The following is a 23040-nucleotide window of genomic DNA, read 5'->3' as shown; positions in this document are numbered from 1 at the left end:
GGTGAAGCTGCTGGCTCATGTCCCTCTAGAACAGTGGTTTTTAATCTGTGGTCCACAGACCCCCTTGGGGTTTGCAGACTATACCTAAGATTTCCAAAGGGGTACACACCTCCATTTGAAATCTTTTGGGGTCTGCAAATGGAAAAATTGAAAGCCACTACTATAACAATCTTTTAACTGGGAAAGCTAAAAGTCACTGTGCAAGCATCATACTTAAAAAATTATCCTATTATGGATTGCATAAATAATCCATGATTGCTTGATTGATATGACCCATCACTATACTGGTATCTATGATTCTATACTGGTTAATTCAATAACTTCTAATTAGCATTGCTTATATAATTACACACTTAATCTTGATAAGCAACTCTTGCCACCAAAAATACATCAGATAAAATTATAAGATAAATGGTAGCTCATAGTCAAAAAGACCATTCACTATTTAGCTAATGGACTAGAATTAAAATTTAGGTCCTAAACAGTACTTCAGAAGATAGACCAAGCTTGTGTGTCTAGTTGTCGTCGTCTTGAATCACTGCCAAAGTAGCAGTGGTTGACTTAATCACAGCACATAATTTATCCAACTAACTTAATTCAAAGGCAGAAAAATGGGCTGCCTGCCATCAGGAGGTGATTTTATTTTTACAAACTTGATTGTATTTCTCAGTTGTTTGATAAATAGTTTGTGTGAAGGGATTTGAGCTCTGGGCTTGTTTGTAGACTGCTTGCTATGCATATCCACTATTTGTTGCTCATATGAGGTGTGACCTGAGTCACACATTATTGCAGTTACCTTTTTTAGGAGTGTGTGGATAGCTTATGAACTAAGACTACTCCAGTTTTTAAAACCAATCATTCTGACTCATTAGACACAGCTATTGCTTGAATAATAATAAAAAGACAATCTACCAGCACCACCAATGAAGCCTCTGTCACACCTATCTTAAAGATAGGCTTTTAGGTAACATGGTGTTTTGTCAGCATTATACAAAAACCTTCTGAATAGCTTAATCAAAAAGTTAATTACAGTACCACACAATCCTATCAAATCTTGGCCACTGTGACCTGTTGAAGGAACAGTGTCTCCCCTCAATGGCTTCTTGGAATCACTCTGGTTCCGTTAACCTGCAAGGGTGTGTACTCTTAAAATAGATCCTTCACGTCACTGAGGTAGGTAAGGCCCAATCTCAATGCAAGAGATAATGGAAATGTTTATTTCCTGATGCTATTCTAGTTGCCAACTGCCTAACCACCAGCCAAGCTAAGACAGCTGCATCATAAGTGGGGGCAGGTATGTGAACTGAGCCAGAAATCTAGGGTTCTCACTATGGTCATCATCCATTTGGCTGTTAAAATCAACCCACTATTAGCCTTAGTAGCTCCTGTGCCACTACAGAGAGAAAATTCAACAGCTGACATGGACTTTGTAATGGAGTAGGGCAAACACTATACCAGAACTAGTCCCAACTTGGCCTGGGACTCCCACACAAGATGAATACAATGGGCCAGATGCTCAAGATTGTGCCACTGGTCCAGGCCTGAAGAATTTAGAGTAGCACTAGCTGCTGGCCTTCAGTAAGTCATTCTGGTGGTCAGGGTTGACTGGAACTCAGCACTGCTGCACCCGTATACCCTATTTCCAAGGGGCTGGAAGATATGTACTGTATAACTGCTCCTCAGGCATTAGGTCAGCCAGGGGCTTCTGCTTCTGTAAGGAAAACTTCCAGATAGCTGGTTGAGGCAGTTTTTTGCATGTACATATTTTTTTTTCCCGTGAAAGCATTCTGAGCCATATTCTGACAGTTGATACTCACTTGAAGGAAGGCTTGTTATCCACAGCACTGTGAATATGAGCACCACTGATGGGGACGACATTTCCATAGCATTTCCCAAAGGAACAGGCCAAATGCAAACTACTCACTGCTTGGCAATGCAGTAATCCACACTAAGCGTAGTGGCACTGACTGCCCACAGCACAGAGATGGAAAAGTGCAAGCTATAGCAGTAAAAGCCTCAGACTGCACAATTCCAGCTGGGCTAGGAAAGTGATTCTCCTACTCATGAGGAAGACAGAGCATGGGTTTAGGACATTTATCACTTGCGAGAAAAAAGCCTGGGGCAAGAACGCAGCACAAAAAGATAAAAGTGAATGTGCTACCTACAAGGAACCTGCCACATAACATGAAACTTGCATTGGACACATTAGAACAGGGAAATCTGTATTTAGAGAGGTCCAAAGCCTGAGGTTACCCAACCCAGCTCTTAAACCCCCACTGACATCTGTGGGAATTTTGCCAGTTGAGGGACAGTATTTAGCACAACGTGCATATGGTTTAGAAGGATGTAATACATTTCTTAAAGGGCTCTTTTCTTTCTCCTCTAAAATCAATCTGAAGGGAAGAGTACGTCTCTTTATCCCTCCCTGGTTAAATTGGTGCATTTCACACACTGGAATACTGCAGTCCTTTTCTGAGCTGTATAGCTGTGAAAGAACCAATGGAGAAGTGGTCATTTATGTACAGCAAGTTCCTATACTGCCAGGGCGGAGCACCTACCATACTACTCAAATGTATGGCAGTGCATTGCAGTCGGCACCTTTCCTGAGTAAAGTGCACAGAAATCCAAAACAACAGGAGATTTATTTTCTTTTTCTTTATGAATCAGGTCCCTGCAAAGGCATTCTTTTGCATAAATTGCTTTTACTCTTATAATTTCACTTAACAATAATTCCTGGATACGCATATAACAACAACAAGGCAAGCTTTACTTTCACTCAGACTTAATCAAATAGATCATTATATAGTCTTAATTTTTTTAACCATTAAAATATTTTCATTTATAAAAATTAATCTAAATATAAATATTAACACTAAAGATTGAAATCACTTGATGACAAAATAATTCTTCGTGTGCTATAACGTTTTTATGATTTTTTTAAAAACAGTAAATTAAATCTTTGCACATATTTGGCACAAGTAAATCTGTAAAAATGCAAATACCATGTAGCGGGGTGGGGCAGGGTTTGTTTTGTTTTGCAATACCTACACAATACACATTTTTGTCAAAGAAGACTTAACATTGTAACAACAGTAGTTGCTTTTCATGCCTCTTATGGAAAACATCCTACTCCAAAGTCTGTTTTTTAAATCACACTAACAGAACAAAAGCCATTAATCTACTAAAATTAGTCATTTCTGAATTGATATTACATACACAGTATTAGCTTATTATTAGACAAATATGTAAACCAACCACTATTAGTGACATTTCATGACACGCATACCTGCATAAACAAAAATCTGGGAATGTATTGCACACACATAAGAGAACAGTCTACTGGATGGAGATTGAAAAATGTATTAGGCATCCTACTCTGTATAATCTCCTTCATTAGATGGTGTGTGTATATATACACACACACACTATTTTTAAACATACTGGACCAAGTTCTGTCCTCATACTTGTGCAAACAAATTGAAGATAATGAGGATTGCAAGAGAATAACACAAGGCATAATTTAGCCCAGAATGACCATCCTGGGCTAGATCTTCAACTGGTGTAAATCACCGTAATTCCACCAATATCAATGGAACTACGGGGATTTCCACCAGTAGAGGATATGGCCTTATGCTTCTAATTGGACCCAATTATTTTCAAATAATCAGATGATCCAATTGCACTGGTGAGGAGACTTCAAATTAGGAGGGAAGTTCACACTAGAACCATTTATCTGGCTACTCTGACCAGGTCTGGGTGGGCTTGGACAAAATGGAAGCTGGATCTGAACCGCTCCTTACTTTTAGTCGTGCAGAATCCAAGCCTACTGATCAGATGTTGCTAAACTAAAACTATTCCATCTCTTTGATATACAGGCCTGAACTGCCACAATGGCTACCTACAACGTATGTCCAATTTTCAGTAGTGCCGAGCATCCGCAGTTACCGAGGAAGACAATGGGAGCTGCGACTGCTCAGCCTTTTTGACAACCAGGCTGCTCTTCTGTAGGTAGTCTAAATGTAGCTCAAGGTGCCTAAACTGAGGCACCCAAATTTGAAAAGGTTGGCCATCATTTTTTGAATCAGTCAGAAGCTGTTTAATGTCCCCAACTTTTAAATTACTGCATATTTTAAAATGTATTTCTAAACCTCTGTGGTTAAATAGACTAATCGCTCCTTAGGGTTCTGTCCTGCCCACTGATGGTCAGTACAAAGTGGTGCTACCCCGTGGAGCTTCAGGAGGCATTCTGGGATGCAGGGAGAGCATGTCTGCTACTACATTCCTGTATGGTGTGCGGCTCAGCACCCTCTGTGCACTGATCCTGCTCTGGGGGTCAGCATGGAAGGGGGAAGAGCCATGGCTCTGTCTCCTCTCTGCTTCCTTTAGATTACAGGGGAGAGCAGTCCCAGCGCTCCTCAGAGCAAAGGGACTGCAATTCTGAAAGGCCCTTCCACGCATCATGCAAGGGAGGGGAAGAGAGGTGGCCCTCGTAGCACCCGTACAAGGGCCTTTTATAACTAGCCCTTAATGTTTAAAAATACGTTTCAGGAAGCACTTTCTTTGAACAATATCCAACACCCAGCATTGTTTTATTCTAATTTTGTAATCTTAAACATTTGATAAGGATTAATTCAGAGATGCACCTGCTGGGTGTAACAAATATTTAGGACACTGCCTAAAATGGATTATGCTTCTAAGCATAGAGGTGCAAGGGGTTGATTTTGCGATGGTTTTCAGATGCCAAAATAATGACTCAGAATTTATCTTTTTGTAGGCATGATACATGTGTGTCCCCCACCACAGTATGCTAGGGTGGAATGTGCCAGCCTATCGCAAATGTAAACTGCTCCTTTAGCATCCAAACAGCCCAGGTCTGGAGATAGAATAATAACTCAGCCAAAGTTACGCTATCAGCATACAGAGGGTCTTTTAGAAAATGATATTGGGATTGATCTACAAACACTGAACTCAGTGTCAAACGTGCCAGCAAATATGGATCACAGGTTTGTTTTTGACCTCTCTCTTCACATGAAATATTGACCAACAATTATGGTTAAATTAAGTATACAAAACATATTGTATTTTAAAGACAATATACTTTAGTACAATCAATGGGGGAAAAAAAGTGCATCTTAAAACATGGAGCCTTGCTTATGAAACTCAGTATCCTTTCTGGAGTCTCATGAAAACTTTAAGGCAGAGTTTCCATTAGCAGACCACAATGCTGGACAGCTTTCTCAGTGAGGTATCCAAACAAAGCCCTATTACTGAGGCATTGTGGGTTCTCGAGGGTCCGTTTCTATTGGACATATACAATGGCTGTTAAATAAAGGCACTATAGTGTACAGCCTTAGGCAGTGTGTTATTGGCAGTAGTTTTGTAAGTCTAGTACATTACAGCAGATCCTATAGTTGGTTCCTAGAATGGAGAGAAAAGGAAAACATTAGCAAAAGATTTCATAATGACACAAAATGTATAGAGTACAATGCTGACAAGGCTTTTTAAATGAAAGGGGACCATCAATGTTTTATTGCCAGGTGAAATATACCCCATGCAGTACAAAGACTTGTATACCACTTAAGTCCCCTCCTGATTGTTGAGATGAGCTGAGCTGAGCTGCTTCTGTTGACAGTCCTTAGATTTGAACTCTGTGGGTGAAATCCTGGCCCCACTAAAGGTAAAAGCAAAACTCTCATTGACTTCAATGGGGCCACAATCTCAATTTGGGTGTCTGGGGCAAGGTGTTTTCAGCTCTTGGACTTGTTCCCCCATTGGCCTGCTAGAACACGAGATTATTGATCTTCTGGGTACAGTGAATGGCCCATTTGTTCACACAGGGATGAAATTCACCCTTAAGCAGAAAGCCAGTACGTGGTCTATGCACCACTTAACTCCCACTAAATCCCTATGCCGAGCATTTCCCTGTAAGCAGCTGAGATATGAGGAGAGTGTCTTCTACTGTATTATATTGTGGCATTGTTGCTGTCAGGGTCTGCCCCACAAGTTTGCGCTGTGGAGCGAATGTCTATTAATTCTGCCTATTTTGACAGGATTTTTTTGAAATGCTTTATATTTATAATTCTATAAACACACCCAGAGAACTTGCAGTAGGAGCGTGTTTATGCACGTCAATGTAGGTACAGACTAGACTAGGGCTTGTCTACACTTTACTCGGGGTTCGACACGTGGTGATCGATGCATCAGCGGTCGATTTAGCAGGTCTTCACTAGACCCACTAAATCGACCACTGATCGCTCTCCGGTCGACTCCTATACTCCACCTGAATGAGAAGTGCAAAAGGAGTCGATAGGAGAGCGTGAGCAAGGGCTAGGGACAATCTAGCCTTAAATGAGTAATCGCTCTCTCCGTATTTCCTGCTCTTAACAGTTTTAACAAGGTCTGTTCTCAGATGTTACCATCAAGTCCTTGGCAGTGCTTTTTCTCTCTTTAGTTCTTTGTGTTAGAGATCCTTGGAGCATAAAGTTTCTGTTAAATGTTCTAACAGTAGTAACTGGAGAAGCATCAATATTTTCACCTGGGAGGGAAAAAATGGGAACATCCTTTACGTGACAACTTGAACCAAGCATCAGACTTGAAAAAGCAAATCTTCTAGCTCTTTAGAGACTTAAGCCTAAGTTTTGAGGAAAGTTAGGTTTACTTTAAATGGAAACTGGAAGACTGTGATATTGTAAGAGAGGTTTTTGAAATTATGAGACAGCCTGGTTCGCTATCAAGTGACTTCACTTCCATCAATGGAGTTACACTGCTATACGATTAGAGTAAAGCAGTGGTGAATTGGGTCCAGAAGTTATCTGAGATAGGTATTTTCATACCACTGAAGAGTTAAAAAAATTGGAAGGCACACACTGAAAACTTAGGAAACGCAGAGTAAACAGGAAAGCAAAGACAGATCTATCTCATGAAAATGTTCATGTGTGTACACTAAATCACCAGATAATGTCACTAAGCCGAAAGTTATAGATGAATTCAAGAGATACATTTCTTAAGATGATTTTGTGGCATGGCGAAAGCGTGACACTGGGATGAAGGTAAATAAAAGAGACAGGCATGTTAGCTGGGTAGCTTCACCGTGTCCCTAAAACTTCCTACGCCCTTCAGCCTGGATTCAGCAAGGCACTTAAAGATGTGCTTAAATTAGCTCACATTTAAATGTTTTATTAAATAGTGCTTTGCTGGATTCAGGCCTTAATTATGCTTTTCCATGTGTATATAGTAAACTCTAATCAAGTGCATTGACTCTCCAGAAACTAGAAATATTTTTAAGACAAGAAATGTCACAGGTGCCTTCCTGACACATGCTCCACTTAATTCCAGAATAATGCTTTGAACTACAATTGCCCATTGCTAACTAGCAGAGCTGGTGCTTGGCATAAGCAGACTATGCAATTGCTTAGGGCCCCGAGCAACTCAAGGGGGCCCCCCATTCGCTTTTTATTGCATGTTATGTGTGGGGGGGCCCTAATGGGCTAGCACCATCTCTGCTAACTAGCACGCTGTGATTGCTCTGTCTGCTGATTCTAACCTTCACTCACTCCAAAATACCCCTTTTGGGATCTTTTCAGGTCACACAGTCATCATTTCTTATTTGCCATAGCCAGTCTTTTGCTCTTGACCCTATTGACGTATGGCACCAAATTAAATCAAACGAGCAAGTGAAAACATCTTCCAAAGGGCCAAATCAGTATTTGATTATATGTACATATAGCTCTGGGGTACTGTTTATTCTCATTGTATTCACTTTGTAATTTAATTCCCCTTAGCTGCCCTCTTTAGGCTGTACACTATAGTTTAACCAGAAAGAGAACATAATAAATAAAATGAGTTGAATGAATTTTTTGGTGCACCTTTTACTGGTGGAGCTGGAAGCTTTCTCCTCTGCTGTCTTGATGTGTCTATTGTTTGCATCTGTGAAAAACACATAGGTTTTACTAAGCTTTAATTCAGAAAGAAGCAGGGTCTTCCCCCATGCAAAACTGCATAATGTTGTGGCACCTGATTCATTTGCTTTTGATCTCGTTTTCTTGTCAGGTGAACACATGGAGCCACGTTCAAGCCTGCAACACTGAGAGCTGAAATTCTGCTCTCGATATCTGAAATCTTAAAACAAAACAATAAATTAAAAAGAATCAAGGGGAGGGAGAAATTTCAAAATTACTGTGAACACCATTAGTTAACGGCAAAAGGAACTCATGCTCACATCCTCATCAATCAGAAATATAAAGAAAGAGACAATTGATTTCTTCTGTAGCTCTCAAAGACAATCTAATTGAGACATTGTGGACTGCTGTGTTCTTTAGTCGTGAGTGCCAAAGGGAACATTCACATATTAGAAAAGATGATTGCTCATTACATGGAGTAAACCAATGATCTCGTGGCACTGTACTCACATTCTCTATGACTATGGACACCTTCCTACATTTGAAAAATACCCAGTACTCAATGACTCACGGCTGTGTAATTCTAACTTCATTCAAGTTGTGTTTTTAAAAGTTATGCTTAAAGCACTATATTTTATACTGCATTTGCTATTTCACATTGGTTCTTATTCCTTTGAACACAGAACAAAGTGGTTTCTTTGTAACACCGAATTCTTCTACCTTAAACGTTTTGTAATTCATACTTCAAATACCTCAGTAAAGACATGTCATTAAACCAACAAGCAAACAAACAGCCAAGTAAATAAGCCTTTGGGGAGAAAGCAGGCTGAAGTGGAGATAGAGAAAACAAATTATGCAAAAGGGACAAAACTAATAGAGAAACGAGAAAACAGCCAGACAGATAACATGTGCAGGGGCACACTGATGATGATATTTTCACTAGGATCGATTGCTTTTTAACTGTTTTAAGTAAAAACTTATTTTCCTTCGACACCTTGTATGGCTGTCTTTTTTCCTATTTACATTTTACCATAAACTAATGATTCAAGCCAATACAAAGAAATCACCATCCTTGGTTTTAAAGCTACTCAAGTAGTTAGGGCAAATCCTGAGGTCTTAGTCCTTACACAAGCAACTGCTGCTGAATGAAGTCAATGCAAGTTTGCCTGTAAAAAAAAATTGTAGTAAAGACCTCAGAATGTGCCACCTATTGGCACAGTGAAACAGTTCAGAAAGTTGTTCAGAACAGAGGTGGTACAATCAGCACAGGCACATTATGTGGCTGCAGTTCTCTCACTCTGATGTATGAACACCACCTGATTTAATTTACTGCACAGAGTCCAGCGTCTTTGCTGAATCTGAAGATGTACAGCATGCTGTCAATGGAACTTGGGCACGAATCAGCAGCTATTGACGTTAATGGGTGTTTTGCCAACCAACTTCAGTAATAGCAGGATTAGAGCCAACATATCTAGTCCAAAGAAGGGGATTCCGCCTGCATATCTATATGTGATGAAATATGGTCCAAGCAACACACACCCTGCTCAGCTGCTGTTATATGGATACATATTTTTGGATTATTAAAACTGAAGTCCAGCTAATTAATCTATGTGGGTACAGACAGAATCTGTATAACAGTGATGATAAGATTGAATGAGTGAAATATTAATATATAAGGGCTAAGCACAAGAAAGGTAGTGAATTTCCTCACCTGAAGCTCTGCATGATGAACCTGTGCTGCTGCTGTTGCTACTTGATCCTCCAAATCCGCTAGTTCCAATTCTGCTGTAACACTGTTGATTTTGCGTGCTGCATCCTCTAATTCATTCAGCTGACCCTCTAACCCGTACACAGTGCCTGCTGTCAGGTACACCTAAGGATCCAAATCATGGTACAGAGTAAGTCAGATTTGTTTTTATTCATGGTGTAACTCAAAGAGACCACAGACTATTGGCAGCAAAAGATGAAAGCCAAAAAAACCCAAGACCCACAAAATCTCTGCATGCACCACAGTTGTTATGAAATAGATCTGGTTGGAAATTTATTTTTTCCCTATGGAAAATTTCAACTTTTTGGTGACAAATCAAAAATTTAAAACTTTAGACTGAAAATGAAAATTTTGAATTGGAATTGCCTCCACGGTACCTCCTGGGAGTTGTATGTTTGGATACCTCATGACCTCATTTTTCATTATGTGCAAGGCTACCTATCCTGCCTATATCTCCAATTATGCAACACAGTTTCCTCATAGAAGTCCTGGCTGTAGTGGCTCTTGGGAGATGTAGTCTGGCTGGGGAATCCGGCCCCTGGAGGAGAATGGGGGCAGGAGGCAGCCAAACTACAACTCCCATGAGGCACTACAGTGCTGTTTTGAAATGGAAATATTTTCAGCCAAAAACTGAAAACATTTTAGTTTTCAGGTGTTTAGTTTTTTGATGAAAAGTTGAAATTTTAGCACAAATTGACAATTTAGTAAAAAGTTTTGTTTAAACCCCAATTTTCTGTCAAAAGCAGTTTAGATGGAAAATTTTCAACCAGCCCTACTATGAAATAACATTATCTACATATTTAAATTTAAAATAAAAATGCCTATACACAAAGTCAAGGTAGTCTGACAATTAAAATTCCACATAGGAATAATCACTCAGCAGAATATCAGCACTTAGACCCAGTAAAATAAATTATCTTGATAATTAATCAAAGCAGCAGACTATACATCATCCCACACCATCCAAAACTCATATCTTCATCCCCCTCCACAAGCCTTTCCAAATAAATGGGGTTTGCAGTGTGTCTTGAAGGTCAACCAATTAAGCTATTTGGATACAAAGTGTGTGGGGGGAAATTCCATAGTTAAGGGGCCCTCTCAGAGAGCATTCTGTTAGCAGCTCCCTCTCTTCTGTAACATGGGGAGTCCCAGGTCAAGTGTCCTTTTTGACTGCAGCAGTGGCAAGGGAGAGGGCCAGATTCAGGCTGGTCCCAATTCATGTCAAGCTTTATATCTTAAATCTAATACCTTGCATTATACCTGGAGACCAAGAGGCAGGCAGTGCAGATCTCAGACAATGGTTTCCATTGAAACACAACACTTGCTAAGCAGGTTGCCACATTCTGCACTAGCTTCAGTTTCTGAATGAGTCTCAGGGGCATCCCCATGTACAGTGCATTAGCAGTCTGACCGTGGGGAGTTAAAGGCATGGATAATTTGTCCTTACTTATAAGATTTTTGGGATACATAAATGTATCGCTACAATTCTGTCAGATCTAATTTTTAAAAGAATCTCCCCTGCACAGCAATCTCAGCTAGGGAGAAACCACTAATAGACCGTTTATTTCCTAGCCAACTATTCAGAGCGATCATCCATAATACATAGTGGTCTATTTACTTTCTTTCATCTTGCTCTGAGAACAAAGTATGTTGTCTAACTGTTGGGTTTTCTTGATAGGACACATGCATCCACCATGTAATGCTCTGCCTAAATGTCTGCCAGTCCACGTGACAATATTGCATCTTCTACCCATTCCCTAAATAACCAGAACGCAATCCCACCAGCCACTGTTGCTGCACAATGGAAGGAAACGAAAGAATGCTGCCAAGTATTTCAGCACCCCTGAATGATCACATTGTTACAAAAACATCACGAGTGAAAAACATGGTGCAGCTGGCTTCTGGGTCCCACAGCCGAGAGACTCCGCACGCAGGGAGAAGAGCCTCCAGCAGAAATGCCACTCGCCCTCACAGCAGCATCACTCCCTCACAGCCCACTCAAGCCTCCCAACCTAGCAGCAACAGTACCAGCTTATGTTCCAAATCCCACAATTCTTTAATACAGTTGGGTGGGATACAATTTTGGGGACCTTTTGTGGGTCATCATGGACCAAAAGGGCTGGAGAACCACTACATTAGATGTTATCATTTTCTAACTATTTGAACTAGATTGTGTTTTCCTTAAATCGAAATAATTTAAACCCCCACAATAAAAATAAATGGGGCATCTTGAATTGGTTGCCATAGAGCAGTGGTTTTCAACATTTTTTTCATTTGCAGAATCCTAAAACATTTCAAATGGAGGTGTGGACCCCTCTGGAAATCTTAGAACACAGGTTGAAAACCATTGTTCTTTGGTAACAACCACCTTTCATGGACCCCTTAGACATAGTCTGCGGACTCCCAGGGGTCTGTGGACCACAGGTTGAAAACCAGTCTTAAGAGTATAAACCTGTATTGTATTTTTTTACACATGTGACTATGCTGATAAGCTAATACACCTTGTCTTGTACTAAGTGAATTTCCAAAATGACAAGTTTTAGTATGGAGGATAAATCCTTTAATAAGGTGGCTTGCTGCAAAGAAGTGGCCTGCCTTGACATCTTGGTGGAAGGACTTAAGACACAAAAGGATGAATAAAAGATGAAAATTCTGATTTAAACAAGAATTTTCATGCTTTAGTGGGTTTTAAAAAAGCTCTTTCATTTCAAAGCAATTTCTTTGTGGTGCAACATTTCCTGCACAGTAATTTTAGATTAAAAAGAGACTGTATGTCTATATCTATATCCGACTTCTTTTCTGCTAAATACATCCATGCAGCTCACAAGAGGAGAAAGCGGAAAAAGGAAACATTTAATCAGCAAGTCCTTCAGAAAGCTGAAGAAAAGATTCATTTAAATGTTATGGCAAAGTTCAGTGTACAACAGGTTAAATTTTTCACAAGGAAAAAATGCTTATGGAAAACAGAACTGCTTGGAAAACAGAAAACATTTTTCACAAAGTTTTCCTAACTCCTCCACCCTCAACTTTTCTTGAAATTTAATTTCACTGCAGATTTTCCAGTGAGCTCTAATGGGGAGAGTTTCAGAGTCACAGAGAGTAGACAGGCACCCGAACCCCATTCATTTTCAATAGGAGTTGGGCTAACTCCTCTTTGTGCCTTTGAAAATCTCCCACCAAATTATGTATCTATAAATTTAAATGTATGAGCCAAACTCAGCTATAAGTTAGCGGTGTGCAGCTCCCACTGAAGCACATGTGAGGTTGTTCCCATGTATCCGGCAGAAAAGTGTGCCCTTTTTTCTCCCCTTTGACTCATACACATAATTCCCAATAATTGTTAAGGAGAGTTACTCATGATGGATAAAATCCTGAAGTCTCTTCTCAGGCCCAGATCATGTGCAGAGGGAATCCTGTGTGTGCAGATCTGCCCCCAGCTGCACTTGTGAGGAGATGGAGCAGCTGACTTGGTGGCACCAGTCCTGGATTTGCAGATGGCTCTTGACAAGTCTGCACCTGTATATATGAGGTGTGAAAACCTGGACATTGAAGCCAATGGATTTCCTGAGTTCCATGGGCCAGGATTTCGCGTGGAGAGGGAGAGGATGGGGCTGGGGCTGAGAGTGGGGACAATGTGCATCATCCCCCCTTGCAGCTTGCATGGCTTTTGCAGGAAAATGAAATCAGGCTGAGGTTGTATGCCACTCCTGTGGAGCCACTCTGTGCTGGGGAACCCCAGTTAGAGGGCAATTCTGGGGAGTGCTACAAGTGTGAGCAAGCTCTGGCACTGTGACTGGGGTTGTCCTGCCACAGCCGATGTGAATGCACAAGGCCCTGTGTCCCAATGGATCCGGGGGTACCCTCTTGGAATTTAAGGGTGAAGGTCACTGTTTACTCCTTGATGGGTGGGCAGAGAGCAAAAGAATGGGGAGGAAATCTTTTAAACTGGCATCCTCTTCGGGCGCCTCTTGTGACATGGGACAATCTGGCTTTCAGTTTTCACTCTGTTCTCATTCTCCCAGTCCTTAGGGCTCCACGCAGGCACAGGAGTCAGCCCACTAGAGGATCCCAGTGCAGGATTAAGGCTTAAATCATTAAATATTTCAAGTGACTAAAACATCTACATTTCCTGACACTCTAAACTTGCTACTTCATCACACTGATTAATGCACTATAAAATCAATTGGACACTGGCAGGAAACTGATTTAAGGACACGTAGGCATCTCTGTTACACATGCTGCAGTTCAGTTTAATTTTCTGACACCCTTTCAAATGCGTTCAAACTAAGAAGTATGGTAGGGGTGAAACTCACAAAAAGCAACCACGAGGCTCTTTACGCCACCGAGGTTCCAGGGTCGGCTGCACAGGAGGGGCAGCTAGCTACACAAGGGCCTGGATCACCATGGTTCACGCCAACCTCAACACATAGGATGAGGGTGTGTCTGCACTGTGGTTGGAAGCAAGCCTCATACTTGCGATAGCGCGGCTTGAGCCAGTAGAACTTGAGCTGGTGCACTCAAAATAGCAATATGGACCTTTTGGCTCGCACTGGAGCTTGGGCTCTGAAATCTAGGGGGTTGTAGAACCCCTGCCTGAGCCGAAATGTCCACACAGCTATTTTGGTGCACTATTATGGCCCTGCTAACCCAAATCTGTATACCCAGGCTGCGACGCTCACTCCCAGCTGCAGTGCAGACATATTCATAGATGGCAGCAGTTGCAGCAAGGTGGGGAACCAGTCAGAGGAATGGGTCATGGGATTGGTGAGCTCCAGATCCTTTGCAAGTGATGCTAAATGGGCAGCAGCCACTATTCCAGATCATTGGCAAGAATAGCAGTTACGGGGAATGGACTAAAACACCAGAGCCCTGATGGCCTGGTCGCAGATAAGAAGATGGGTGGCAGATTTAACTTTTAGTCCAGATTTATTTTTATTATTTGTATTATTAGGACACCGAGTCCCAAGCCTGGACCAGGATCCCACTGTGTTAGGTGCTGTACGCAAATATAGCAAAAAGACAGTGCCTGCCCCAAAGAACTTACACTCTAATGTGGATGAAGTGAATTCACCCACTGGGAGGAGCTCCTTTCTTTATGGGTTTTCAGACAGAGTCAAACAGGTATCTATTTCCTTTAATTGTTATAATGGGATAGTTGGGATTCCTATTACACTTTAAAAATCACTAAAGAAGAGAAAAGACAGTAGTTTAAATATCAGCTAAGACAGACTTAGGAGAAGATCCAGAGGCATGAAAGAACTATTATTCCCTTCAGGATACGCCAGAACATTTAGTTAATGACGACTTACAAATAGCTAAATTCTTCCTTTGGATGACGTTAGGTAGCACCTGCTCATTCAAAAGGGCAGAGGAATTTGATTCTTCTGAGGAAATTTTTTTTTGGTATTTTTTAGGACTAATTTATGGTTTTCCAGTCTGCTCTATGTAATGGGGGCAGTACCAAGCTGCACCAGCCCAGATGATGTGCCGGAGTGCCACAGATGTCCATTTCCCCTTACTCCAGGCCCTTCTCAGATCAGACTGGTATGTTGGGGGTGGAGATGGAGTCAAGGCTATTCTTACTCCCTGCCTGCCTGCATAGGTTCCTGCTTACCCTTTGTACCCTGACTTGATGTCCCAGGGGGCTGTGCCAGGGCTGCCCGGGGGGGGGGGCGGGGCAAGTGGGGCAATTTGCCCCAGGCCGCACAGGGGCCCCCACAAGAGTTTTTTGGGGCCCCCGAAGTGGAGTCCTTCACTCGCTCCGGGGGCCCTGGAAAACTCTCATGGGGCCCGGGCCCCCGGAGCTTCTTCCGCTTCGGGTCTTTGGTGGCAATTCGGTGACGGGGGGTCCTTCCGCTCCGGGACCTGCCGCCAAAGTGCCCCGAAGACCCACAACGGGGGGTCCTTCCACTCCGGGACTCGCCGCCGCAGTGCCTGGTCTTCAGCGGCAATTCGGCAGTGGCGGGAAGACCCCAGGCGCCCTGAATCCTCTGGGTGGCCCTGGGTTGTACGGGGACATAGAGGTATTTTGCTTCCCAGTAAGCCACTCCACAGTTGTATACATCAGGCCACCACTTGACTTTAAGGGATTAAGTTTCTTTTTAGAGTAAGATAATTTTACAACCGCTATAAAACCCAACAGATGTTCAGTTTGTTCCTATTATTATTAAACTGAATTAAAAAAATAAACAAAAAATAGCTGATGATTCTTTCAAAATACTTTTTTTTTTTAAAAAGCAGAAAATTAATACTAAAACTCAACATGCTATTGCTTAGGTCAAAACATACCACATGCCACTTTTTTTTCTAAAGACGACAATTTGCTATATTTGACATTGATATCATACTCTTACATTTTCTTCCAAGGTGGTGAGCTGCTCATCGAGTCTGACAGGGTCTGTACCTAACGGAAATGCCCCTCTCCCGTGGTCATCTGCTGGGAAATCACAGGGACCGGTGGATTCTGCTATCAGTTCCTCTGTGGCATTGATGACTCTTAGGACCTCTGTAGATATGTTGCAGAGAGAGACAGCAGAGTACTTCTGTTTTGTTACAAGAGTAAATAGGGATAAACAACAGCATTATGTTAGGACGGAAATATAATTATGGTAAGAGTCTCTTATCTGTAGCTTTACCTTAAACATGCCTTTTAAAAGAATAACTAGGTGGTTCATCTGAAAAAAGAGGTTAAGCCATGTACTTTAAATAGTCAAACACACACACAAAATAACTCTTCCTAGGTTAGGGCTCACATGACAAGGACCAAACTCTATCCCCAAATGTGAACACCACATATCACTCCCTTTGAAATCAGTGGGAGCTGAATGCACCTATTTGGTGGCAGAATTTATAATATGATTTTAAAAACTTGCCCTCTCACACGTTAGGTACCTGCAAATAACTGGGATCATTAATTTATGGGCCCAAAGGAGGATATATATAAACATCTATCTTACTGTCCCCACAAATGAGGAAGTGCCATCCTCATTTGACTATTAAAATAATAGTTTTCTAGGAGCTGTTCCTCAATTATTTGTCAGCCTCCCAAAAAGAGGCTAAATTAAGGACATTTTAAAAATCAGCATCAAAATATTTGTCTGCTTCCTATATTTACTAACTAAATTACTTTAACTAACATGGAAAATTGTGTATCCTCTCCAACCCTGTTCTACTGAGTCCTGTTTGCACATTCAATGGACCTTATTCTGATTAGTTTTACATTGGTTTTAGACCAGTGTAACTTTGACAACAATAAAGTTACACATGATTTACACCAGGGTGAGAGGATAATTAGGACTAGTGAAGACAGGAACTAAATCTGATATTGTAAATGCGTAGGGCTTGATCTAAAGTTTAGTGAACTAAATGCAGATACTCCCACTGACTTCACATTGAAGCACATGAGAATACTTCAGTGCAACTACTCACAGGAGTAAGTGTTTGACGGGTCAGCCCTTAAATGTAATTATTAATTCCCAATCCTGCAAACATTACGCATGTGTGTTATGGGACTCCTTGCAGGGCCGGCTCCAGAGCCCAGCGGGGCAAGCACCCGCCTGGGGCGGCCCTTTCCCGGGGGGGCGGCAGGCTGGGGCCGGCGGACCTGCCGCAGTCATGCCTGCGGGAGGTCCACCGGAGCCCCGGGAGCAGCGGACCTGCCGCAGGCATGACTGCGGAGGGGACGCTCGGCCGGCGGCTCCAGTGGACATCCCGCAGGCATGACTGCGGACGGTTCGCTGGTCCCGCGGCTCGGCTGGACCTCCCGCAGGCATGACTGCGGCAGCTCAACCGGAGCCGCCGGACCAGCGAACCGCCCGCAGCTGCGGGAGGTCCAGCTGAGCCACGCGACCAGCGGACCCTCCGCAGTCATGCCCGCGGGAGGTCCGCTGCTCCCGCGGCTCGGGGGCGCCTCCCGGGCATGACTGCTTGGGGCGGCCAAATTTGTAGAGCCACCCCTGACTCCTTGTGTGTAAATTTACCCACATGCAAAGTGTCTAGGATAAGAACTAATGATGGTTAGATAGTGGAAATATTTAATCCATTGACTTTACATATAGTAATGTGTTTACATGACTGTCATTTATTAAAAGTAAGTCACATTAAACTTTCACATTCAATGGGGAACAGCAGAAATAATTTTCTTTTGTTTCCTGCAAACTCTGGTGCATTTATGTTACAGTAACTCTTATGTTATTTCTTTTGAACTAAATTAGCTGTACATTTAAAAAAACAAAAAACAACCCCGCCCCCCACTTATCTACATGTCAGATGAGGCCAGTATTGAAAACTTGCTTTTTTTTTTTTCAGACCATGTTTGGATTCATCCCTTGTACACATACATTAGGTCATCTTTAGTTCTGTTATTCAGTTAAATTACAAGGAAAAATTAGAGGCCTGAGATTAAAGAGAATGAGAACAAAAGCAAAGGCAATTTGTTAACGGGTCACAGGTCGGCAGGTTGTCAGGGAGGCGAGAGAGAGAGTCATTAACAGGCAGGAAGAAGGACACTCTGTACAGAGCGGAAATACTTGAATCACAAAGAGTTACCTGCATCTCTCTTAAGATTCTAGTGTTTTTTCCATTTATTTTTGGAAGTGCCAATTAGGTTAAAATAGATCAATAATAATATAGGAGGGAGGAGGAAATCAATGTTACTTTGCTTTTATTATTTGCCTTCACAAGCATCTTTTCTTGTTCTATCCTATTAATTAAGACAAAAAAGGATTCTGGATAGATGTCTTGAATTTTCTTCAAAGTATACAGCATTGACATATGTTCCAAGGAATTGCAGATCTGAATTCAGTGTTTATTTTTTCATGAAATCTGTAGCACTTACTGCTATTATGGATCATTTATAAAATTCCAGCTCTTTAGAGTTTTTCAGTCTAAGTTGCTGAGAGCATGTCTACATGGGGAGATAGTGACCAGAACAGCTATTCTGCAATAGCTCTTCTGGAATAGCTCCCTGTGTGGCCATTATTATAAGTTATAATACACTATTCACAGGCACCAACTTTCCAAAATGCAGGGGGGTGGAGGGGGGGAGGGAGTGCTCGACCCACGGCTCTGCCCCAGGCCCCGCCACCAACTCCCCGCCTCACCTCTTCCTGCCCAGTTCCACCCCTCCCCCAGCGCAGCGTGTCCTCGCTTTCCCCCCTCCCTCCTCCCTCCCAGCACGGCACGAAACAGCTGATTGCAGTGGGCAGGAGGTGTGGGGAGGAAGGCAGAGGAGCTGATTGGCGGGGCCCGCTGGTGAGCGGGAGGCAACGGGGGGAGCTAATAAGGGGGCTGCCAGTAGGTGCTAAGTACTCACCATTTTTAACCTGTGGGTGCTCCAGCCCCAGAGCACCCACAGAGTCGGCGCTTGTGACACTATTACATAATTATAATAAAAGTGCCTTTTTCTGATGTAGCTTAATCTGTTCCAAAGTGTATTAAGCTACATTGGAAAAAGGCACTCTTATTGTGGAATAAGAGTATCCAAGCCAGGCCCTAAGAAGTCAAGATTTGAAGCAAAACACTACTTGTTCAGTACATTACTGACCAAAAAAATAGTTAAAGGGAAGAGAATCATTTTAGGATTTTCTACACTTCTGATGAAATTTTTAATGGCAGCTGTAGTACTGCTGCTCTTTAAAATTGTAGATCTGCCCCAAAATCAGTATATCCAAAGCAGCAACAAATCCTAGAAACTGCCTTAAAAGTAGTACTGAACGTTTAGGATGTGTGACAGAGTCTGTGAATGTCTCTTGAGAATACAGTAGTTGGACAGGAGTAATAGATTCCGTGACTTCCTATTTTTCTCTAGAAGGTCCTGGAGAATCTACTCATGCCGTATAAGAATGCTGCAATGTTTGATTCCAAAGAAATGATTACATGTAAACAAAAAACTGTTTCCCTTTAAATTAAAATATTTCTGATTACTACATTCTCTAAAAATTTTCAAAAACAATAATTAAATTCAGTCTAAACTTCATGAAAATGTCCCAGTGAAGGGCATTTACAACTCACCTTTCTCCTGGCCCGCATTTTGAAGAAAATTGATGGTAAGGTTTAATAACTGCCAAATAGAGACATCACAACCAAATGTTAGGGAGTTTAGGATCCCCTGTGAGCTCTTAGGCCCAACCAGGAAATGCTCCCTGCTTGATCACATTTTTCCTCCATTTTTTTGGAGCATCTACAGAGCTGGTCAAAATGATTCCAGTTTCAAAATGTCAAATTTCCAAAATCGGGGTTGGGAAGGGGCAGGAGAACACCCAGAAAATTCTTTTGTGAAAATGGTCATGACCTTTTATTCCTAGTTTTTTTGACCTGCTGTTGTGTATGAAAAGGAGTTTCTGGGGCGTTCTCCAGGCAGCTGCAGGAGATGGGCATCAGGAGGTAGACCAACAGCTCTGATTGTGAGGCAGCAGGAAACCCTGCAGGGCTCCCTGGAGCTGGTAGGGACTGTAGCTGGGAAGAGTGGAAGGCAACTCTAAATCTCATGTTAATGAGGGTCAAGTCACACACGAGTATCCCTCCCCCACCAAAATATGAAGAAGAGAAAAGACACCCCTGAAATGCAGAGATAAACAGACAAGGGATTCAGGGTCCCTCACCTCTCTAGAGATCTACCTGCCTGGGATTGCTGATCCTGGATGCTAACAACTCTATTGACCACTCTCTTTAAAACATCTCTGTATGAGAGGGAGTCAAAACAAGAGAGAGCAGGGAGGACAAAGTCCTATTTTAATTAATGGTGCAGATATCCAATCAATTTTGATGGGACCGTATCTACAAGAAAGAAAAAATAAACATGAAATTACAGCTCACAGAATGATGCTATTATCAGTGAGGGCCATTTACTGTCCTCAACCAGCGGAAGAAACAGTGATGTCAATGGGAGTTCCATTCATGGGCTGTGTAATGACAATATTATTCTCAAGTTAGCAGCACAGTGTATTATGGAAACATCATTCAAAGTTCCATTGTTAAGGTTGCATTAAAGTTTGCACTTGAAGCAGGGATTCAATCTCTTTTTTTTTTAATATATGAAGAGTACAGAGTATCCTCCTTAAAATTACAGTACTTCCCTTTGGACAGAGAACAAATACCCTGATTATTAAGGAAGCTGACAGGAGCAGCAGCTGCTTGATGAAGGCCTGGATCCTGCAAACATCTGAGCATGTGCTACACTTAAAAACGTGTGAGTAGTCCCACTGAAATCAATAGGAGTAGTAATGTATGTAAAAGAAAGCACATTCATATGAGCTTTTACAGGACCGAGGCCTGACTGCTGATCTCATAAAGCCTGATCCAAAGGCCACTGAAGTCAAGGAGTGTCTTTACATTGGCTTCATTGGGTTTGGATCATGCCTTCATAGATTGTAAGCTTTTAGGGGCAGGGACCATATCTTCATATGTGATTGTAAAGTGCCTAGCAATCTAGACTCAATCCTGATCTGGGGATTTCTAGGCACTAATGTGATAACAGACTATTCACTAACATCATGACAAGAAAGGCTATCGTTTATAACATTGCATTTACACATGGCTGAGGATTTTACTAAGGAAGAGAAAGATGTCTGAGCAGTACATGGAATCCTCAAACACTGCATGATCCCTGGACACACTTGGTCAGATCCTCAATGGAGCTACACTGATTTACACCAGCAGAGGATCTGGACTGCAATCACCAATGTCTATACTAAGAGTGAATATTTTAGGGGTACCTATGAGATTAGTTTCCTTTGTAAAAAAATATTGAAAAGCTATGGGACACAATAACAATCTCCTAAAATTCATAGACACATACCCAGCCTAGGCATGTTTGTAGGTGGACATTTCAAACTGATAAAATGCTCTCTTGGCAGACATTTGTTATATGCCTCATTCATTGTGCCACTGGAAGAAGGGTCATCATTACCTCCTATAGGTGATTCAAAAAGACAGCCATCACACCATGATAAAGTCTCTCACATCTGCCTTGTCTGATAGTTAAATAACTAATACGGATGAGCCAGACACGGAGGCAATCCGTATTACAAATATATAGCGCAGAACAACTAAACACAACCATGATTTGGAAGCACTGGGCCAGATTCTGATCTCAGCTATACTGGTATAAATCTGGAGTAACACCACTGATTTCAACGGCGTTCAATGGAATTACTCTGAAATTTAACATCTGTACTTGAAATCAGAATCTGCTCCATTGAGTTTGAGATAATTTAAGACAATCGGGGTGGGGATGGGGAATTACAGGCCTTGAATATGTTCTTTTGCTTAATTAATGCCCACATTTACAATATTGCAACTCTTTATTGTGTTTTTAAATTTATACCAAGGGCACTCAGAGCCTGGATGGATGTTCATTGGTGAGGAGTTTTAAATCTAATGAAATAATACAATATATATAAAGAAAACACCAACATCTAATTCTTAAGCAATTTTTCATCCTTCTTTCAATTTGCAACAACAGACACAGAAAAGGCTCCCTGTATATTATATACAATTTTTCAATAGGGTAGGCAGCTCTTGCTAAGTTAATCATTTTTCTTTCTCCTGTACTATGCTTTGTTTAGTTCTAAAGGTCTGCTCCAGTTAGATGGTGTCTCAGTTTATTCACAAAATGTGTGCTATGGGGTGGGAAATTGTCACATAGTAGAGGCAGCAGCTAGGGACGTCAGGGAGCACATGCAGATACAACAGAAATGCTTTGCTAGAAATAACCCAGGAATGACACTGATAGACAACACTATTTCTGGGTGTAATGTGACTTACAGTATTAACCCTTCAAGTACTTTCCAGTAAATCTCAACTCTGAGCTTCAGAAGCACCCTTCCTGAACTTTGACCACTTCTAATACATGTTAATATCAAAAAGAAAATGTGGTCTATAATCTTGAACTCAGAGGCGTTGACTTCCCCAGTTCCTGGGGGATGCTTGACCCCTGCTCCGCCCCAGGCCCCGGCCCAGCTCCACCCCTGCCCCCAACCCCCCACCCTGCCTCCTTCTGCCCCCGCTCCACCTCTTCCCCCCTCTGCCCCCCCCCAATGCATCCTGCATGCCACTGAACAGCTGATCGTGGCGGGCAGGAGGCACTGGGAGGGAGGGGGAAGAGCTGGTGGGGGGCTGCCAGTGGATGCTATTTTTTTCCCCGTGTGTGCTGCAGCCCCGGAGCACCCATGAAGTCGGCACCTATTCTTTAACGAGAGGACAAAGTAGACTACCTGAACCTCTGAGCCTGCTGAGAGGATTATTCTACGCCAAAGTCATTTGATTCTCTAGTAATACTCTGAAATTCTTTCTTCTCTGGCTCTTCATGTTTTGTTCTCCTTGGCTTTAGACTTGGCCTTTTCCTCATTCTTCTCTTTCACTTTCTACTGGTCA

General features: G+C 42.1%; 1 protein-coding gene across 10 annotated transcripts in view; it reads right to left on the bottom strand.

The window, feature by feature from the left end:
• Window positions 1-2639: 2639 nt before the first annotated feature.
• The window catches only part of LOC123364289 (myosin VIIA and Rab interacting protein), a 367063-nt gene continuing 346662 nt past the window's right edge, over window positions 2640-23040 (bottom strand). For all 10 annotated transcript variants that reach the window (XM_045006277.1, XM_045006279.1, XM_045006276.1 and 7 more), the window contains 6 exons: window positions 16020-16208; window positions 9610-9771; window positions 8014-8118; window positions 7866-7926; window positions 6417-6535; window positions 2640-5418 (listed from right to left, as the gene is read on the bottom strand). In XM_045006277.1, coding sequence (XP_044862212.1) covers window positions 5386-5418; window positions 6417-6535; window positions 7866-7926; window positions 8014-8118; window positions 9610-9771; window positions 16020-16208 — 669 coding nt within the window. In that variant the 3' untranslated portion in view covers window positions 2640-5385. The remainder of the gene's footprint in view (window positions 5419-6416; window positions 6536-7865; window positions 7927-8013; window positions 8119-9609; window positions 9772-16019; window positions 16209-23040) is intronic.

This window comes from Mauremys mutica, chromosome 2 (genome assembly GCF_020497125.1).
Source record: "Mauremys mutica isolate MM-2020 ecotype Southern chromosome 2, ASM2049712v1, whole genome shotgun sequence".
NCBI classification, from domain to species: domain Eukaryota; kingdom Metazoa; phylum Chordata; order Testudines; family Geoemydidae; genus Mauremys; species Mauremys mutica.
The sequence above is the reverse complement of the archived record's forward strand: the minus strand, read 5'-3'. Positions and strand labels throughout refer to the sequence as shown.